This window comes from Anolis carolinensis, chromosome 1 (genome assembly GCF_035594765.1).
Source record: "Anolis carolinensis isolate JA03-04 chromosome 1, rAnoCar3.1.pri, whole genome shotgun sequence".
NCBI classification, from domain to species: domain Eukaryota; kingdom Metazoa; phylum Chordata; class Lepidosauria; order Squamata; family Dactyloidae; genus Anolis; species Anolis carolinensis.
The window spans coordinates 368,650,933-368,665,427 of NC_085841.1; the positions used below are offsets into that span (position 1 = coordinate 368,650,933).

Consider the following 14,495-nt stretch of genomic DNA (forward strand, 5'->3'; position numbering starts at 1 on the left):
TCATGAATTTTAACTGGTTAACCAAATCCCCATGCTAAGTCTATGAGATGCAAAACATTAAGAGTCCCTCCAGGCACTATCTCAAGCAGATATTGACAGGCCTGTAAGAGGGGGGGGGGAGGTTAGGGGTACAACCCCACCCCCGAAATTTTTTATTTAAAAACCCGAAATTTTTTCCCCTTTGTAACCCCCCCCCCCCCCCGTTTGTACAGGAGGGGCCTGCGTGATACTTTCTGTCCCTCTGGGGAGGTCTCGCCCGCCGAGCCCCGTCCGCACCAAGGGCGGTGAGCAGGCCTGTAGCGAGGGGGCGGTTTTAGGGGTTCAACCCCCCCCCCCCCGAAATTTTTCAGGTTATAAAAAAAAACCTGGTTTGCTCATGAATTTTAACTGGTTAACCAAATCCCCATGCTAAGTCTATGAGATGCAAAACATTAAGAGTCCCTCCAGGCACTACTATCTCAAGCAGATATTGACAGGTTTGTAGTGGGGAGGAGTGTGTACAAGGGGTTCAACCCCCCCCCCCCCGAAATTTCAAAAAAAAAACAAAACCCATTTTTTTTTCTGTCTCCGGCCCTGGCGGCGAGAGAGGAACAAAGGCGAGGCAGCGGGAGAGCGGGCGGCCCTCCGCCTTGGCCCCGAGACTGGGCTCTGGCTGGGATGGCACGAGGCCCGGAGGAACGGGAGAGAGAGAGAGAGACTGGGGAGACTGGGGAGAGGGCGACAATGGGGGAGCGAGGGGGGGGCTCTACGTCACGGCGTTAGCCTGCCCCCCTCCCTCCGTCATTTCTGGGAGGAGGAGGAGACCAGGAGCGGGAGAGGCTTCCGGAGAGAAGGAAGGAAGGAAGGAGGTGAGCGACAGCTTTGGGGGCAAAGGGGGAGGGGGCCCGATCTGAGGGGTGGGAAAACACCCCCCCCCCCCCCACGCCCTCGCCGTCTCCATAAACCGCCTTTTCCTTCCGACCCCGAGGTTTTTGTTCTCCCCATTTTGGAAGGCAAGGCATCGCCCCCCCCCCCCGCCCGCCTTTCTCTTTCCCCAAGGGCCCGGCCAGAGGGGGGGGGGGCAGTGGCTTGCCTGCTCTGCTCTGCTCTGCTCTGGGGAGGGGGAGGCCCTTCCCACACAGCTGTAAACAATCCGCATGGTCTGCTTTCTAATCATCGTCATAACCCTTGTTTTCCGACCCCGCCGCCGCCTCTCTCTCCGAAGGGAGTCGGGGCGGTTTGCGAGAGGGAACAAGCCCAGAGCAGGCAGCCCGCTTCCCAACCAAGCCAGGCCCGGGCAGACTCGCCCCCCCCCTCCCTTCCTCCCCCCACGTGCTTTGGACTCCCACAATTCTGAACCTCCGGAATCCTCCTCCTCCTCCTCCTCTTTCTGTTTATTCTTCGCCAAGATTTGTGTGTCTTGTGTATGACCTCGGAAGCCTCCCCCTTTCCCATATCAGGCCGAGAGAGGATTTGGATCCTAGAGCTGTAACTACGAGGGCTCTCCACAAAGCACATGACGTTTTGGAATTACAAAAGAACAAAGTATAGGATACACCAGGGATCCCCAAACTAAGGCCCGGGGGCCGGATGCGGCCCTCCAAGGCCATTTACCTGGCCCTCGCCCTCAGTTTTAGACTTAGGCTCACAAGTACCCAGCCTTCCAAGCAGCAAGCCTATTCCATTGTATTCCAGCTCACCAAACAAGGATTTGCATAAGAAGAAAACAGCTAGGCTTTGAGGCTGCAAGGCTATTCACTGCTATTCCACCTGGCCAACAAACGATTACCATAAGCCACAGCAACACGTGGTCGGGCACAGCTAGGGTTAGGGTTATATTGTGTATACATATAATATTGATAATAATATAATGTAATATAATAATACTAAGAATAATACACTATAATAATATTAATTATATATTAAATATAATATTACTAATAACATTACAGTACAGTGGTATAGTACAATATAGTAATATATAATGCTAATTTTTTGCTGTGCTAATAATATAATACATGTTATGTACATACAACTTGTAAGTCGCTCTAAGTCCCCTTTGGGGTGAGAGAGGGTGGGGGATAAATGTAGTAGATAAATAAATAAAATGTTGTTGGGGATTTTTTTGCACTACAAATATTATTTATTATTATTTATTTTATTTACAGTATTTATATTCCGCCCTTCTCACCCCGAAGGGGACTCAGGGCGGATCACATTATAACACACATAGGGCAAACATTCAATGCCCATAAACACATCAAACAGAGACTGAGAGACACACGCAGAGGCAAGTTAACCTTCTTCTGAGGGGATGTTCGATTCTGGCCACAGCGGGGAGCAGCTGCTTCATCATCCATACTGACGGCACTTCCTCACTTCCTCATTCCAAATAAGACATGTGCAGTGTGCATAGGAATTTGTTCATATTTATTTCAAATAATTCGGCCCCTCAACAGTTTGAGTGACCATGAACCGGCCCTCCACTTTAAAAGTTTGAGGACCTCTGGGATACACCACTTACCATATGCAGTTGAAAGCCACGCTGAAACAGTACATTTCAGCAGAGTCCCCACTCAGATTTAGGCACTTATCACAGTGAGGAATGACTTGGGAAAGTTCATGCCCTCAACCCTTTCCCGCCTCTGCCACCCTATTGCTATTGCAAGGCTGAAACTCAGCCAGGCTGAACGATGAATGCAAAAGGAAGCGAGGAAGAACTCAGCCCTCGCTTCTTTAGCAAAGGGATCTCAAGGGAGATCAAAACATTGAACCTTCCCTTCCTGCCAGCCGATCCTGGTCGCTTGCAAACCCTGGCCGATCCTGGCTGCTTCTCCTGGGGAGCTGCTCTCCTCCAGGCCGCTTTCCGGAGCTTGCTCAGCAGCCAGGATCGGCCAGGATCTTGGGGGAGACGTGCCCCTCCACTCTGGAGCTCCCCCTCCTCCTCCTCCTTCTCCTTCTTCTCCTTCTTCTCCTCCTCCTCCTCCTCCTCCTCCTCCTCCTCCTCCTCCTCCTCCTCCTCCTTCTTCTTTCCAAGAAGGAGGTTTTTGAGACCAAGCCAGGGCGGTGCTGTGGTTCTAGCTTTATGGATTTTAACTGTTAGTTTTTAAAGTTATAATTGATGTTTAATTCTATTTTAATATTTGTATGTTTGTGAATTTTAAATTGTATTGAAATCCTTTCGATGCAAGTGGCTTTGAGTCTCCTTTACAGAGAGAAAAAATATTATGATTATTATGTTTATTTATACCCTGCATTATCTCCCCAAAGGGCTCATACATAATATGCATATTATTATGTAAATATAAGCATAATAATAATAATAATAATATGTGTTGTCGAAGGCTTTCATATAATAATATAATAATAATAATCTGGCCCTCTGTATCCAGGGATTCTCCATGCATGGCTGAATTGCGCCTTTATGGCAACCCTACAGCTGATCTGGCCCTCCATGGCAATGGATGTAACACCCTGTTCTAATACAATCCTTGCATCATCTGCAAAGCCTCTCAGTTATCTATCTATCTATCTATCTATCTATCTATATTCACACCTTTAATCCCTTCTTTTTGTTGTATTTCTCTCACAAGTACTTCCAATGTTAAATTTAAAATGAAGTGAGTTAAGGGAATGTTCTCATTTTGCTCCTTTTTCTATATTACAGATGTCAGTTACTTCTCCATTATTTGTATTTCTGCATATTATCTATTCGAAATGGCTTTTACCTGACGTTTTGGCCCGTATTAATTCTTTTATTGCTGCAAGCATAAAGTAACAGTTTAAGTGACCCAAAGCCTCTGTGTCTGTCTAACAAGGTGCTTGTTTTCCATTGTGTTTTCCCAAGTGTTCAGTAATATTCATGGTGAATCTCATATTGTTTTGTATTTATTTATTTCCAACATTTATATCCCGCTCTTCTCACCCGAAGGGACTCAGGGAGGCATACAAAATTGGCAACAATTCAATGCCTACACATAATTAAAACAGCAATGAAAATCCAATAAAACAGTTAAAACAATATAAAGATATAAAATATATGATTAAAATCCATTCCTCCAAAATCCTCGTGCTGTAGCCGTAAATCAGTCCGGGTCGTCTTTATCATTTAATCTTCGAAAGCCTAGAATCATAGAATCATAGAATAGTAGATTTGGAAGCGACCTCATGGGCCATCCCGTCCAACCCCATTCTGCCAAGAAGCAGGAAATCACATTCATAGCACCCCCGACAGATGGCCATCCAGCCGATGCTTAAAAGCCTAATGCAAGTTAGGAATTTGTTGGCCTTAGTGCTCTTGGCCAAGTTTGTTTTCCAGTAGATATCAGGATAGTTGAAGTCGCCCATGACTACTACATCTCTTCTTTGTGCCTGTTTGGTCAGCTGTTGACAAAAGGCTTCATCAACTTCTATATCCTGGTTCGGAGGTCTGTAGTAGACACCCATGACGAGATCTTTTTGAGTCCCTTGATTCCCTTGATTCTTATCCAGATGCTTTCAAGCTGGTTTCCCAGATTACAGTCTTGCATTTCTTCTGCAACGTAACTGTTTTTGACATATAAAGCTACTCCCCCTCCTCTCCCCTTTGTTCTATTTCTGTGAAAGAGGTTATAGCCCTCAATGGCTACATTCCAGTGATAGGAGTCATCCCACCAGGTTTCAGTGATGCCTATGACGTCGTACGTGTGGTGCTGTGCTAAAAGTTGGAGTTCGTCTTGCTTATTTCCCATGCTCTGTGCATTAGTGTAAAGACATGTAAGCCCCTGTGACCTCCCCTTGAGCTGTTTATTTGGGATTATTGTGCTCTCGGTAATTGGTCTTTGCTGTGTTTGTGCAGCCCCCCATTTAGCCTTTTGGCAGTTCCCTGTGGTCGTGGGTAATATAGTGTTTGCCAGGCTGTTGTTCCCCTCCCCCAGTGGATCTAGTTTAAAGTGCGCCTGATGAAGTTTGTGAGTCTGTGTGCAAAAAGATGTTTTCCTACTTGTGTGAGATGCACCCCATCACTTGCCAGTAGGCCATCCTCCTGGAAGAGTAGACCATGGTCAAGGAAGCCAAAATGCTCCTCTTGACACCATTTTCTGAGCCAGTTATTGACCTGTACTATTTTTCCGGCCCTTGTAGAGCCATGTCCTACAACGGGGAGGAGGGATGAAAAGATCACATGTACATTATACAGTTTTAGCTTTGTTCCCAGAGCTCGAAAATCATTTGTGATCTTTTGAAAAGTATGCCTAGCGGTGTCATTGGTACCTACATGAATCAACATAAGGTGGGGAGGGTGATGGGGCTTTAAGAGCCTGCTGAGCCTCTGAGTGATATGGTGTATTTTTGCCCCCGGGAGGCAGCATGTTTCTCGAGCCATCCCATCCGGTCTGGAAATGATGGCTTCCGTTCCTCTAAGGAGGGAGTCACCTACTACCAAGACCTGTTTCCTTTGAGGATTGACAGGGTCCCTTTTGTGCAAGACAGTGTGTATGTCCCCTGGAGAGTGTTCCTGTTGAAGTGAATTGTGTAGGTGTAAAGTGTTGCCCTCCTCCTCGACATCCCCAGTGCATTCATCAATGACAATCCATTGAGATGCGTCCAAGAGCCCATCACTCTCCCAAGGGTGTTCCTGCTGTGCCTCGTCTACGATTGGGGATGGAGCATTTGTATGATTACATAAGTGTGAATGTGGCGATGCACTGTCCCCGTCAGGGCTATCCCCTGCGCATTGATCAAGAGTGGCCCACTGAGTGGTATCTAAGTAACTGTGGTCCTCCACAAGATGTGTTTCCTGATTGTATGTTAATGGTGTGAGAATTTGGAATCTGTTGTGTAAATGCAGCTGAGCAGAGGAGTTCTGCGGAGGCTGCCTGGTCCTGTGCCTCTTTCTATGGGTGACCTCCTTCCAAGCCTGAGAGTTGTCTGCCTTTGAGTTGATCTTCCCATAAAGTTCCTGATCATGGTGGTGTTGGTGTGATGCAGGTTGCAGATCTACAGCAGCGTGTTGTGCAGTGTCCAAGAAGAGCTCAAGTGCCTGAATGTCCTTAAGGGTCTTAAGGGGCCTCGAGTTGCTCGATCCTCTGCTCCATCAGAGTAATCTGTTTACACTTGGTGCAGGTGTAGTTGAGTAGTTGTTGTGCAAAGAAGGTGAACATGCCGCAATTTGTGCATGTGGTGGCAAGTATTTGCTGTTGATCCATCTCTTGGTGAGTGAAGTGACCGAGCAGGATTGTGTGTGTTATGGGCAGAATGCTATCCACCTTTGTGTGTGTATGGGCACATAGCCATGTTTTCAGGGCTTTTCTAAAACTCAAAAGGGTTGGGGCTTGCCGTATATCTCTGGGGAGGGTGTTCCACAGCCGGGGAGCCACCACCGAGAAGGCCCTGTCCCTCGTCCCCACCAGCCGTGCCTGTGAGGCAGGCGGGACCGAGAGCAAGGCCTCACCAGATGACCTTAGGGATCTTCCTGGCTCATAGGAGGAGATACGTTCGGACAAGTAGATTGGGCCAGAACCGTTTAGGGCTTTATAGGTCAAAACCAGCACTTTGAATTGGGCTCGGTAGCATATTGGCAGCCAGTGGAGCTGGCTAAGTAGGGGGGTGGTACACTCCCTGTAAGCCGCCCCAGTTATTAATCTGGCTGCCGCCCGTTGTACTAATTGGAGTTTCCGGGCCGTCTTCAAAGGCAACCCCATGTAGAGAGCGTTGCAGTAGTCCAAATGGTATGTAACCAGAGCGTGGACCACTGTGGCCAAGTCAGACCTCCCAAGGAATGGGCGCAGCTGGCACACGAGGCGGAGTTGTGCGAAGGCTCCCCTGGCCACTGCCGAGACCTGGGGCTCCAGGCTCAGCGATGAGTCCAGGAGAAGAACCCCCAGACTGTGAACCTGTGTCTTCAGGGGGAGTGCGACCCCATCCAGCACAGGCTGTAACCCTATTCCCTGTTCAGCCTTACGACTGACCAGGAGGACCTCTGTCTTGTCTGGATTCAGTTTCAATTTATTGACCCCCATCCAGTCCGACACAGCGGCCAGACACCGGTTCAGGACCTGAACAGCCTCCTTAGTGACAGGTGGGAAGGAGTGACAGAGCTGGACATCATCTGCGTACAGATGACACCGGACCCCGAAACTCCGGATGATCTCTCCCAGCAGCTTCATGTATATGTTGAACAACATGGGGGACAGTACTGAACCCTGCGGGACTCCACAAGTCAATGGTTGTGGGGCCGAGCAAGCGTCCCCCAATGACACCATCTGGGAACGACCCTCCAGGAAGGACCGGAGCCACTGCAAAACAGTGCCTCCGAGCCCCATCCCAGCGAGGCGCCCCAGAAGGATACCGTGATCGACAGTATCGAAGGCTGCTGAGAGGTCCAGCAGAACCAGCAGGGACACCCTCCCCCTGTCCAGTTCCCGGCGAAGATCATCGACTAAGGCGACCAAGGCTGTCTCGGTACCATGCCCCGGCCTGAAGCCAGACTGTGCCGGATCCAGAAAATTGGTATCTACCAAGAATGTCTGGAGTTGTGCGGCCACCACACGTTCCACGACCTTGCCCAAAAAGGGGAGATTGGAAATAGGCCGATAGCTGTCCAATTGAGTGGGGTCCACTGATGGCTTCTTCAACAGCAGTTTGATCACAACCAATTTAAGGCTCACTGGAAAAATGCCTTCCCGAAGGGAGGCATTCACCACCACCTTCACCCACTCGGCCAAACCCCCTCTGGCTTCTCTCACCAGCCAGGATGTAGTTGTCTTTGAGGTAAAAACCCACATTGATCTGGATGTATAATGTATTGAAGGATACACTCATTGATCTGAATGTATAATGTATTCCATAGTAAAAGAATCCATGGTCTATAGTCATTTTTTGTCCCATTGTGACCCTCTTTAGGGATCAGCATTACAGTTGTCAGTAGAGTTGTGTGCAGAATTCATTCCTACCATTTCTATCGTTTCTTTCGTGTCTTTCTCTTCAGCAGCACAAAACGGGAAGCCCCCTCCCTGCACGAAAATCAGCTCAACACGAAAGCAAGCTGGAACCGATCCCGTCTCCAGGTAGCCGAGTGCTACCCCCAAACTTGCCTCCTTGCCTTGGAAAGCAAGTGCGTGTGGCAGGCAGGCCCAGAAAGCATGTGTGCCTCCCAGTACCCGCAACTAAGTGCCCCTTACTCTAGAATAAGAGGGGCTCAGCTGCAGACACTGGCAGGCTCTTGTGCTTTCCGGGCCTGCACACCCCACACACACACCTTGGAAAACACGTGCGCCTGCCAGTATCTGCAGCCGAGTGCCTCCTCTAGAGTAGAAACAGCAGGGCACAAGCCTCTTTGAAGCATGCGCTGGGAAGGGGAGCCCGGGTGGGAGCAGATCTTTCGGGGCCCAAACTGAAAACAGACTTCCCTTGAAGGGAGTCTTGGGCAGTAGTTGCTTGGCCCTGCCTCCAGGTATAGGACTTCCTGGGAACGGCCCTTTGCTGAACCAAAGGAGTTCTGGGCACGTTTTGGAGAAAAGATGGGATCCAGGGCAAAACAATGAGTTGCTAGGTTGGGTAGCTGTGAGGTTTTGGGGCTATATGGCCATGTTCCAGCAGCATTCTCTCCTGACGTTTTGCCTGCTTCTGTGGCTGGCATCTTCATAGGTTTGTTGCCAGTGAAGCAGGTGAAGTGTGTGTGGGGGGGTGTGTCTGTGTGTGTGTGTACAGGGTGTTTGAAAATAACTCTCTATTCACCACTTAATTTAAATGGAGAATAGGGAGTTCTTTTCGAACACCCTGAATATATGTCTCTGTAGAATGTCCAGGGTTGGAGAAGGAACTCTCTTGGTGAATTTTGCAATTGGCAAGCTTGAATAGCACTGAGTAGCCATGAAGCTGCAAAGTCAATCAGTGAAGGTATCTGCATGGAGATAGCCTGGCCTCTAATGCCTGGAGGCACCCTGTGTTTGGGAGGTGTTAACTGGCACTTGATGGCATGCTGTCTGGAGTTCCAATATTTCTGAGTGGTGTTCCTTATTTACTGTCAGATTGTGTTCATTTTCATGGTTTCCTCCTTTCTGTTGACATTGGCCACCTGCTTCTTGTGCATTTCAATGGTTTCTCTGTGTCGCCTGACATGGTGGTTGTGAGAGTGGTCCAGCATTTTTGTGTTCTCCAATAACATGCTGTGTCCAGGTTGGTTCATCAGGTGCTCTGCTGTGGCTGACTTCTCTGGGTGAGTTAGTCTGCAGCGCCTTTCATGCTCTTTGATTTGTGTCTGGACTCGACGTTTGGTGGTCCCTCTGTAGAGTTGTCCACAGCTGCATGGTATATGGTAGACCGACTTTATATAGCAGTGGTGAGAGGATCCCTCTTGTCCTTTGCTGAACGTAGCATTTGCTGGATTTTCTTGGTGGGTCTGTAGATAGTTTGTAGGTTGTGTTTCAAAGGCTTCCAAACCTTTGGTCTTCTTGGTTGCCCTTCTCTGGATATCTTCCATCTTGTCCATATCCTTCTTGAATTGCTTTGCCCAGAATTGGACACAGTTATAATTCCAGATCAAATCAGAAACAAGAGGGACTATGGATCCCCTCAATCTCGACATTAAACTCCAATTGATACAGCCTTGAATTGCATTGGCCTTTTTGGCTGCGGCATCACCCTCTTGACTCATGTTCAGCCTGTGGTCTTCTAAGACTCCTCGGCCCCTTTTACTTGGACTGTTTCTGAGCCAGGTCTCATACATCCCAGACTTCTGCCTAACTGTCATATCCTACATTTCTCCTTTTTGAAACTCATTTGGTTGGTTTTGACTCAACTTTCTAACCTTTTAAGGTCAATTTTGATCCTAAGCCTATCTTCTGGAGTATTAGCTGTCCCTTCCGATTTGATCCCATCCACAGACTTGATAAGCACACCCTTTAACCCTCCCTCCAGGTCATTAATCAAGATGCTGAACAGCATTCTCTCCTGACGTTTCGCCCACATCTATGGTAGGCATCCTCAGAGGTTGTGAGGTCTGTTGGAAACTAGGCAAGTGGGGTTTATATATATCCCTGTGGAATGATGTCTAGGGTGGGAGAAAGAAAGAACTCTTGTCTGTTGGAAGCAAGTGGGAACTGGCCACCTTGATTAGCGTTTAATGGCCTTGCAAAGCCTGGCTGCTTCCTTCCCAAGGGAATCCTTTGTTCGGAGGCATCAGCTGCCCCTGACTGACTCATGTCTGGAATTCTCATGTAATGGGAAAAATCTAAAACTGATAAGAAATATGTTTAAAGATGTTTTGATTTGTTTGATTTGATTTGTTGAAATTGTCCACCTGCTTCTTCTGGATTTCAGTGGCTTCTCTGTGTCATCTGTCATGGTGGTTGTGAGAGTGGTCCAGCATTTCTGCGTTCTCAAATAAGATTCCGTGTCCAGGTTGGATCATCAGGCGCTCTGCCATGGCTGACTCCTCTGGTTGAGTCAGTCTGCAGGGCCTTGCATGTTCCTTGATGGTGTCTGGGCAATGCTGCTGCGTTTGGGGGTCCCTAGGCAGACTTCTTGGCCACAGCTGCCTCGTGTGCAGTAGACTCTGGCAGAGGGGAGAGGATCCCTCTTGTTCTTCGCTGAACGGAGCATTTGTTGGAATTTCTTAGTGGGTCTGTAAATAGTTTGTAGGTTGTGTTCCTTCTTCAGCTTCCCTATGTGGTCATTGGTTCCCTTGATGTAGTTCACTTTTCCTCTGGGTGGGTCTTTGTCTTTCCTCTCGTATCTAGTTCTTGGCCTTGTAGCTCTTCTGATGTCTGTGGTGGAGTCTCCATTGGCCTGTAGAGCCCAGTTTAGGTGGTTTAGTTCACCTTAGAGGAGGTGAGGTTCGCAGATTTTTTGTGAACGGTCTGTCAGGGCTTTGATTGTGCTTCTTTTTACTTGGGAATGGTTAGAGTTTTGATGTAGGTATCTATCCATATGTGTTGTTTTTTTAAAAAAACTGTGTTGATTGGATTTCCGGATAACCAGGACATCTAGAAATGGCAGTTTTCCTTCATTTTATTTTTCCATGGTGAATTGGATGTTTGAGTGGATTCTGTTGAGGTGCTCCAGGAACTTGTTGAGTGCTTCTTCTTCATGGCTCTAAACGGTGAAGGTGTCATCCAACACCTCTCAGCTAACACCTCCCAACAAAGGATTCCCTCTGGTAGGATACAGCCAGACTTTGAAGCTACAAGGCTATTCAATGCTAATCAAGGTGGCCAATGGCAACATTCACACTTGCCTCCAACAGACAAAAGTTCTTTCTCCCACCGTGGACATCATTCCACAGATCGATCGATCTATCTATCTATCTATCTATCTATCTATCTATCTATCTATCTATCTATCAATACCCCCACTTGCCTAGTTTCCAACAGACCTCACAACCTGCCATAGGATACCTGCCATAGATGTGGGCAAAATGTCAGGAGAGAATGCTTCTGGAACATGGCCATACATCCCGGAAAACTCACAGCAACTCAGTGATTCTGGCCATGAAAGACTTTGACAACACAGTATTTCATTTGTTATCAAAGAGCAACAGTCACCTCCTTCTGAAGATGTCTACAGAATGACCCTTATAAAATGATTTAAATGCACAGTGGCTCGTGGTTATTGTTCATACCATCAACTCTTTAAGAGAAGGCAAAGTTATCAGTCACATCAAACCTTAGGCATAAGTAGACTTGTACTGCTTCCTCTGTCCATCCCCAATTGTATGTCACCATAAGTATGTATGAAACAACTGTCTGTCCCATCTTGACCTTTATGTCATGGCTTCAAGGAAATCATGACATACATAAGGCTTTTGGCTTTCATTCCTGATCTTTTACTTCTTTCTTGACCAGGGAAATGAGGATTGTATGGAGCTACCCCTGGCCTCATGAGGAACAAACAAATATGCAATGGAGTTTGAGGAACGTGGAAGCCAAAGGTGCAGCAAGGAAGAAGAAATCCTCTCAAAGTTCTGATCTTGCTGAACTCTTAAACTTTGGATCAGAAAAGAAAAAAAAGAAGAATCAGATGTCCATATTGCAATTAAATTAACCTGTGATCGTCAACATGGAAGTGAAAACATATAAATGCATTGAATATGGAAATATATTTAATCAGCATGGACACTTGCAGTTACCTGAAAGAATTCACTCTGAGGAGAAGCCTTACACATGTGTGGAGTGTGGAAAGAGCTTTACTTTGAGTCAAAATCTACATTTTCATCAAAGAACTCACACTGGGGAGAAACCCTATACATGCCTGGAGTGTGGAAAGAGCTTCACTCGAAGTGATCATCTACATAAACATCAAAGGACTCACACTGGGGAGAAACCCTATACATGCCTGGAATGTGGAAAGAGCTTCACTGTGAGTGGAAGCCTACGTTCTCATCAAAGAACTCACACTGGGGAGAAACCCTATACATGTATAGAGTGTGGAAAAAGTTTCACTAAGAGTGGAAATTTACGTTCACATCAAAAAAATCACACTGGGGAGAAACTCTATACATGTCTGGAGTGTGGAAAGAGCTTTGCCCGGAGTAGAGGTCTACGTTCACATCAAAGAATTCATACTGGGGAGAAACCCTATAAGTGCCTGGAGTGTGGAAAGACCTTTGCTCAGAGTGGGGGTCTATATTCACATCAAAAAACTCACTCTGGGGAGAGACCCTATACATGCCTGGAGTGTGGACAGAGCTACACTGAGAGTGGACGCCTACGTTCACATCAAAGGACTCACTCTGGGGAGAAACCCTATAAATGCCTGGAGTGTGGAAAGAGCTTCACTCGGAATGGAGGTTTGCATAAACATCAAAGAACTCACACTGGGGAGAAACCTTATGAATGCCCGGAATGTGGAAAGAGCTTTCTTGACAGGCAATACCTACAGAAACATCAAAAAACTCACACTGGCAAGAAACCTTATAAATGCATGGAGTGTGGAAAGAGCTTCAGTGGGAGTGGAAGTCTACATGAACATCATAGAACTCACACTGGGGAGAAACCCTATGAATGCTTAGAGTGTGGAAAGAGGTTCACCTATAGTGGAAATCTACATCAACATCAAAGAACTCACACCGGGGAGAAGCCCTATAACTGCCTGGAGTGTGGAAAGAGCTTCACATCTAGTGGAGATCTGCATAGACATGAAATAACACATACTGGGGAGAAACTGTATACTTGTCTGGAGTGTGGTAAGAGCTTTGCTCGGAATGGAGATCTACGTTCACATGAAAGAATTCACACTGGACAGAAACCTTATACATGCCTGGAATGTGGAAAGAGTTTCACACAGAATACACATCTACACAGGCATGAAAGAACTCACACTGGGGAGAAACCCTATAAATGTCTTGTGTGTGGAAAGAGCTTCACTCACAATGGACATCTACATAAACATGAAAGAACTCACACTGGGGAGAAACCCTATTCATGCCTGGAGTGTGGAAAGAGGTTCACTGGTAGTGGAGATCTACGTTCACATCAAAGGACTCACACTGGGGAGAAACCGTATAAATGCTTGGACTGTGGAAAGTCTTTCAGTCGGAGTGGAAGTCTACGTTCACATCAAAGAACCCACATTGTGAAGACTTTCTAGGATATACAAAGGCAACCCTAGTTAAAGTTTGAAGCATGGACATAATATTGGGAAATTTTATCAGATGTGGTGGTCTTACAGAAAGGCCCAGAAATATTGGTCTGAAATACATATGAGACCAGCATTTTATTTGTTAAGAATGCTGAATGATCATCTAGAACATTTGGAAGGCCAGTACATTATATTATAACTATAGTAAGAATAGTCTATCCTCAAGGATGGGAGAAACCTCTTATCCCAACGCAAGGTGAACGGTTATGATCGGTGAACTAGCCAAGATGGGGAAACTGACAATGCTGAGTAAGGGGAAATATTTGATCACCTTCAAGAAAGTTTGCGATTTCTTTCTCACTTTTTCACAACAACAACAACGAGGGCAAAGTAGAAGTGCAGTTATCGTATTATGGTATTATCTAAAGGAGCAGAATAATCAGGGATAAAAGCCAACAGACTGTGAATGGGAGGTTCATAGAATTGTACCCATGATTGTTTGTACATTTATTATTGTAGTTTGTGTGAGTGCATGTCTGTGTAGATGTGTGTTTTCTTGGGCACTTCCTTATTTTGTTTTGTAGCTTTTCCTAATCGCCAATTAATTTGCTGTATAGGTTTAACATTATATATTATAATTTTTGGCTTCTTTTTGTATTGCTATTTTACTGTTTCTTTTTTTTTCTGAATCAAAACCAGTTCATGGAAGGGGGACTTGGTGGGGTTAAAATTGCTGAGACTGGAATGGCTGGCAGACCTGGCTTTAGCCAAGATGGGGTTTGATGCCTAATTCAAGTCGCCTTTGAATTACATTTCCCACCTATATGTTAGTCGCATGACTTTACATTCTATTATCGTGCTTCAGTCATTATTTTTCCTATTCCATCTTGCCAGTTATCTAAATAAATCTTTAGTTGATCTTCTTTTGGGTGTGTCATTGGTTTGCATTGCTGCTCATT

General features: G+C 46.5%; 2 protein-coding genes across 3 annotated transcripts in view; both read left to right on the plus strand.

The window, feature by feature from the left end:
- The window catches only part of LOC134295643 (zinc finger protein 135-like), a 37,278-nt gene that overhangs the window by 14,008 nt on the left and 8,775 nt on the right, over positions 1-14,495 (plus strand). The window lies entirely within an intron of this gene.
- Positions 229-14,459, plus strand: LOC134295642 (zinc finger protein 420-like). Of its 2 annotated transcripts, none has more exons than XM_062968750.1 (2): positions 229-848; positions 11,802-14,459. In XM_062968750.1, the coding sequence occupies exon 2, from the start codon at positions 12,016-12,018 to the stop codon at positions 13,543-13,545; it is 1,530 nt and encodes a 509-aa protein (XP_062824820.1). In that variant the 5' UTR covers positions 229-848; positions 11,802-12,015; the 3' UTR covers positions 13,546-14,459. The 2 variants fall into 2 exon arrangements, with proteins under 2 accessions (XP_062824820.1, XP_062824821.1); XM_062968751.1 differs by lacking the exon at positions 229-848 and adding an exon at positions 1,049-8,024.

What these genes read in the sequence shown, in the direction of transcription:
- LOC134295642 (XM_062968750.1), top strand. Translation starts at nt 12,016, where the DNA reads ATGGAAGTGAAAACATATAAATGCATTGAATATGGAAATATATTTAAT.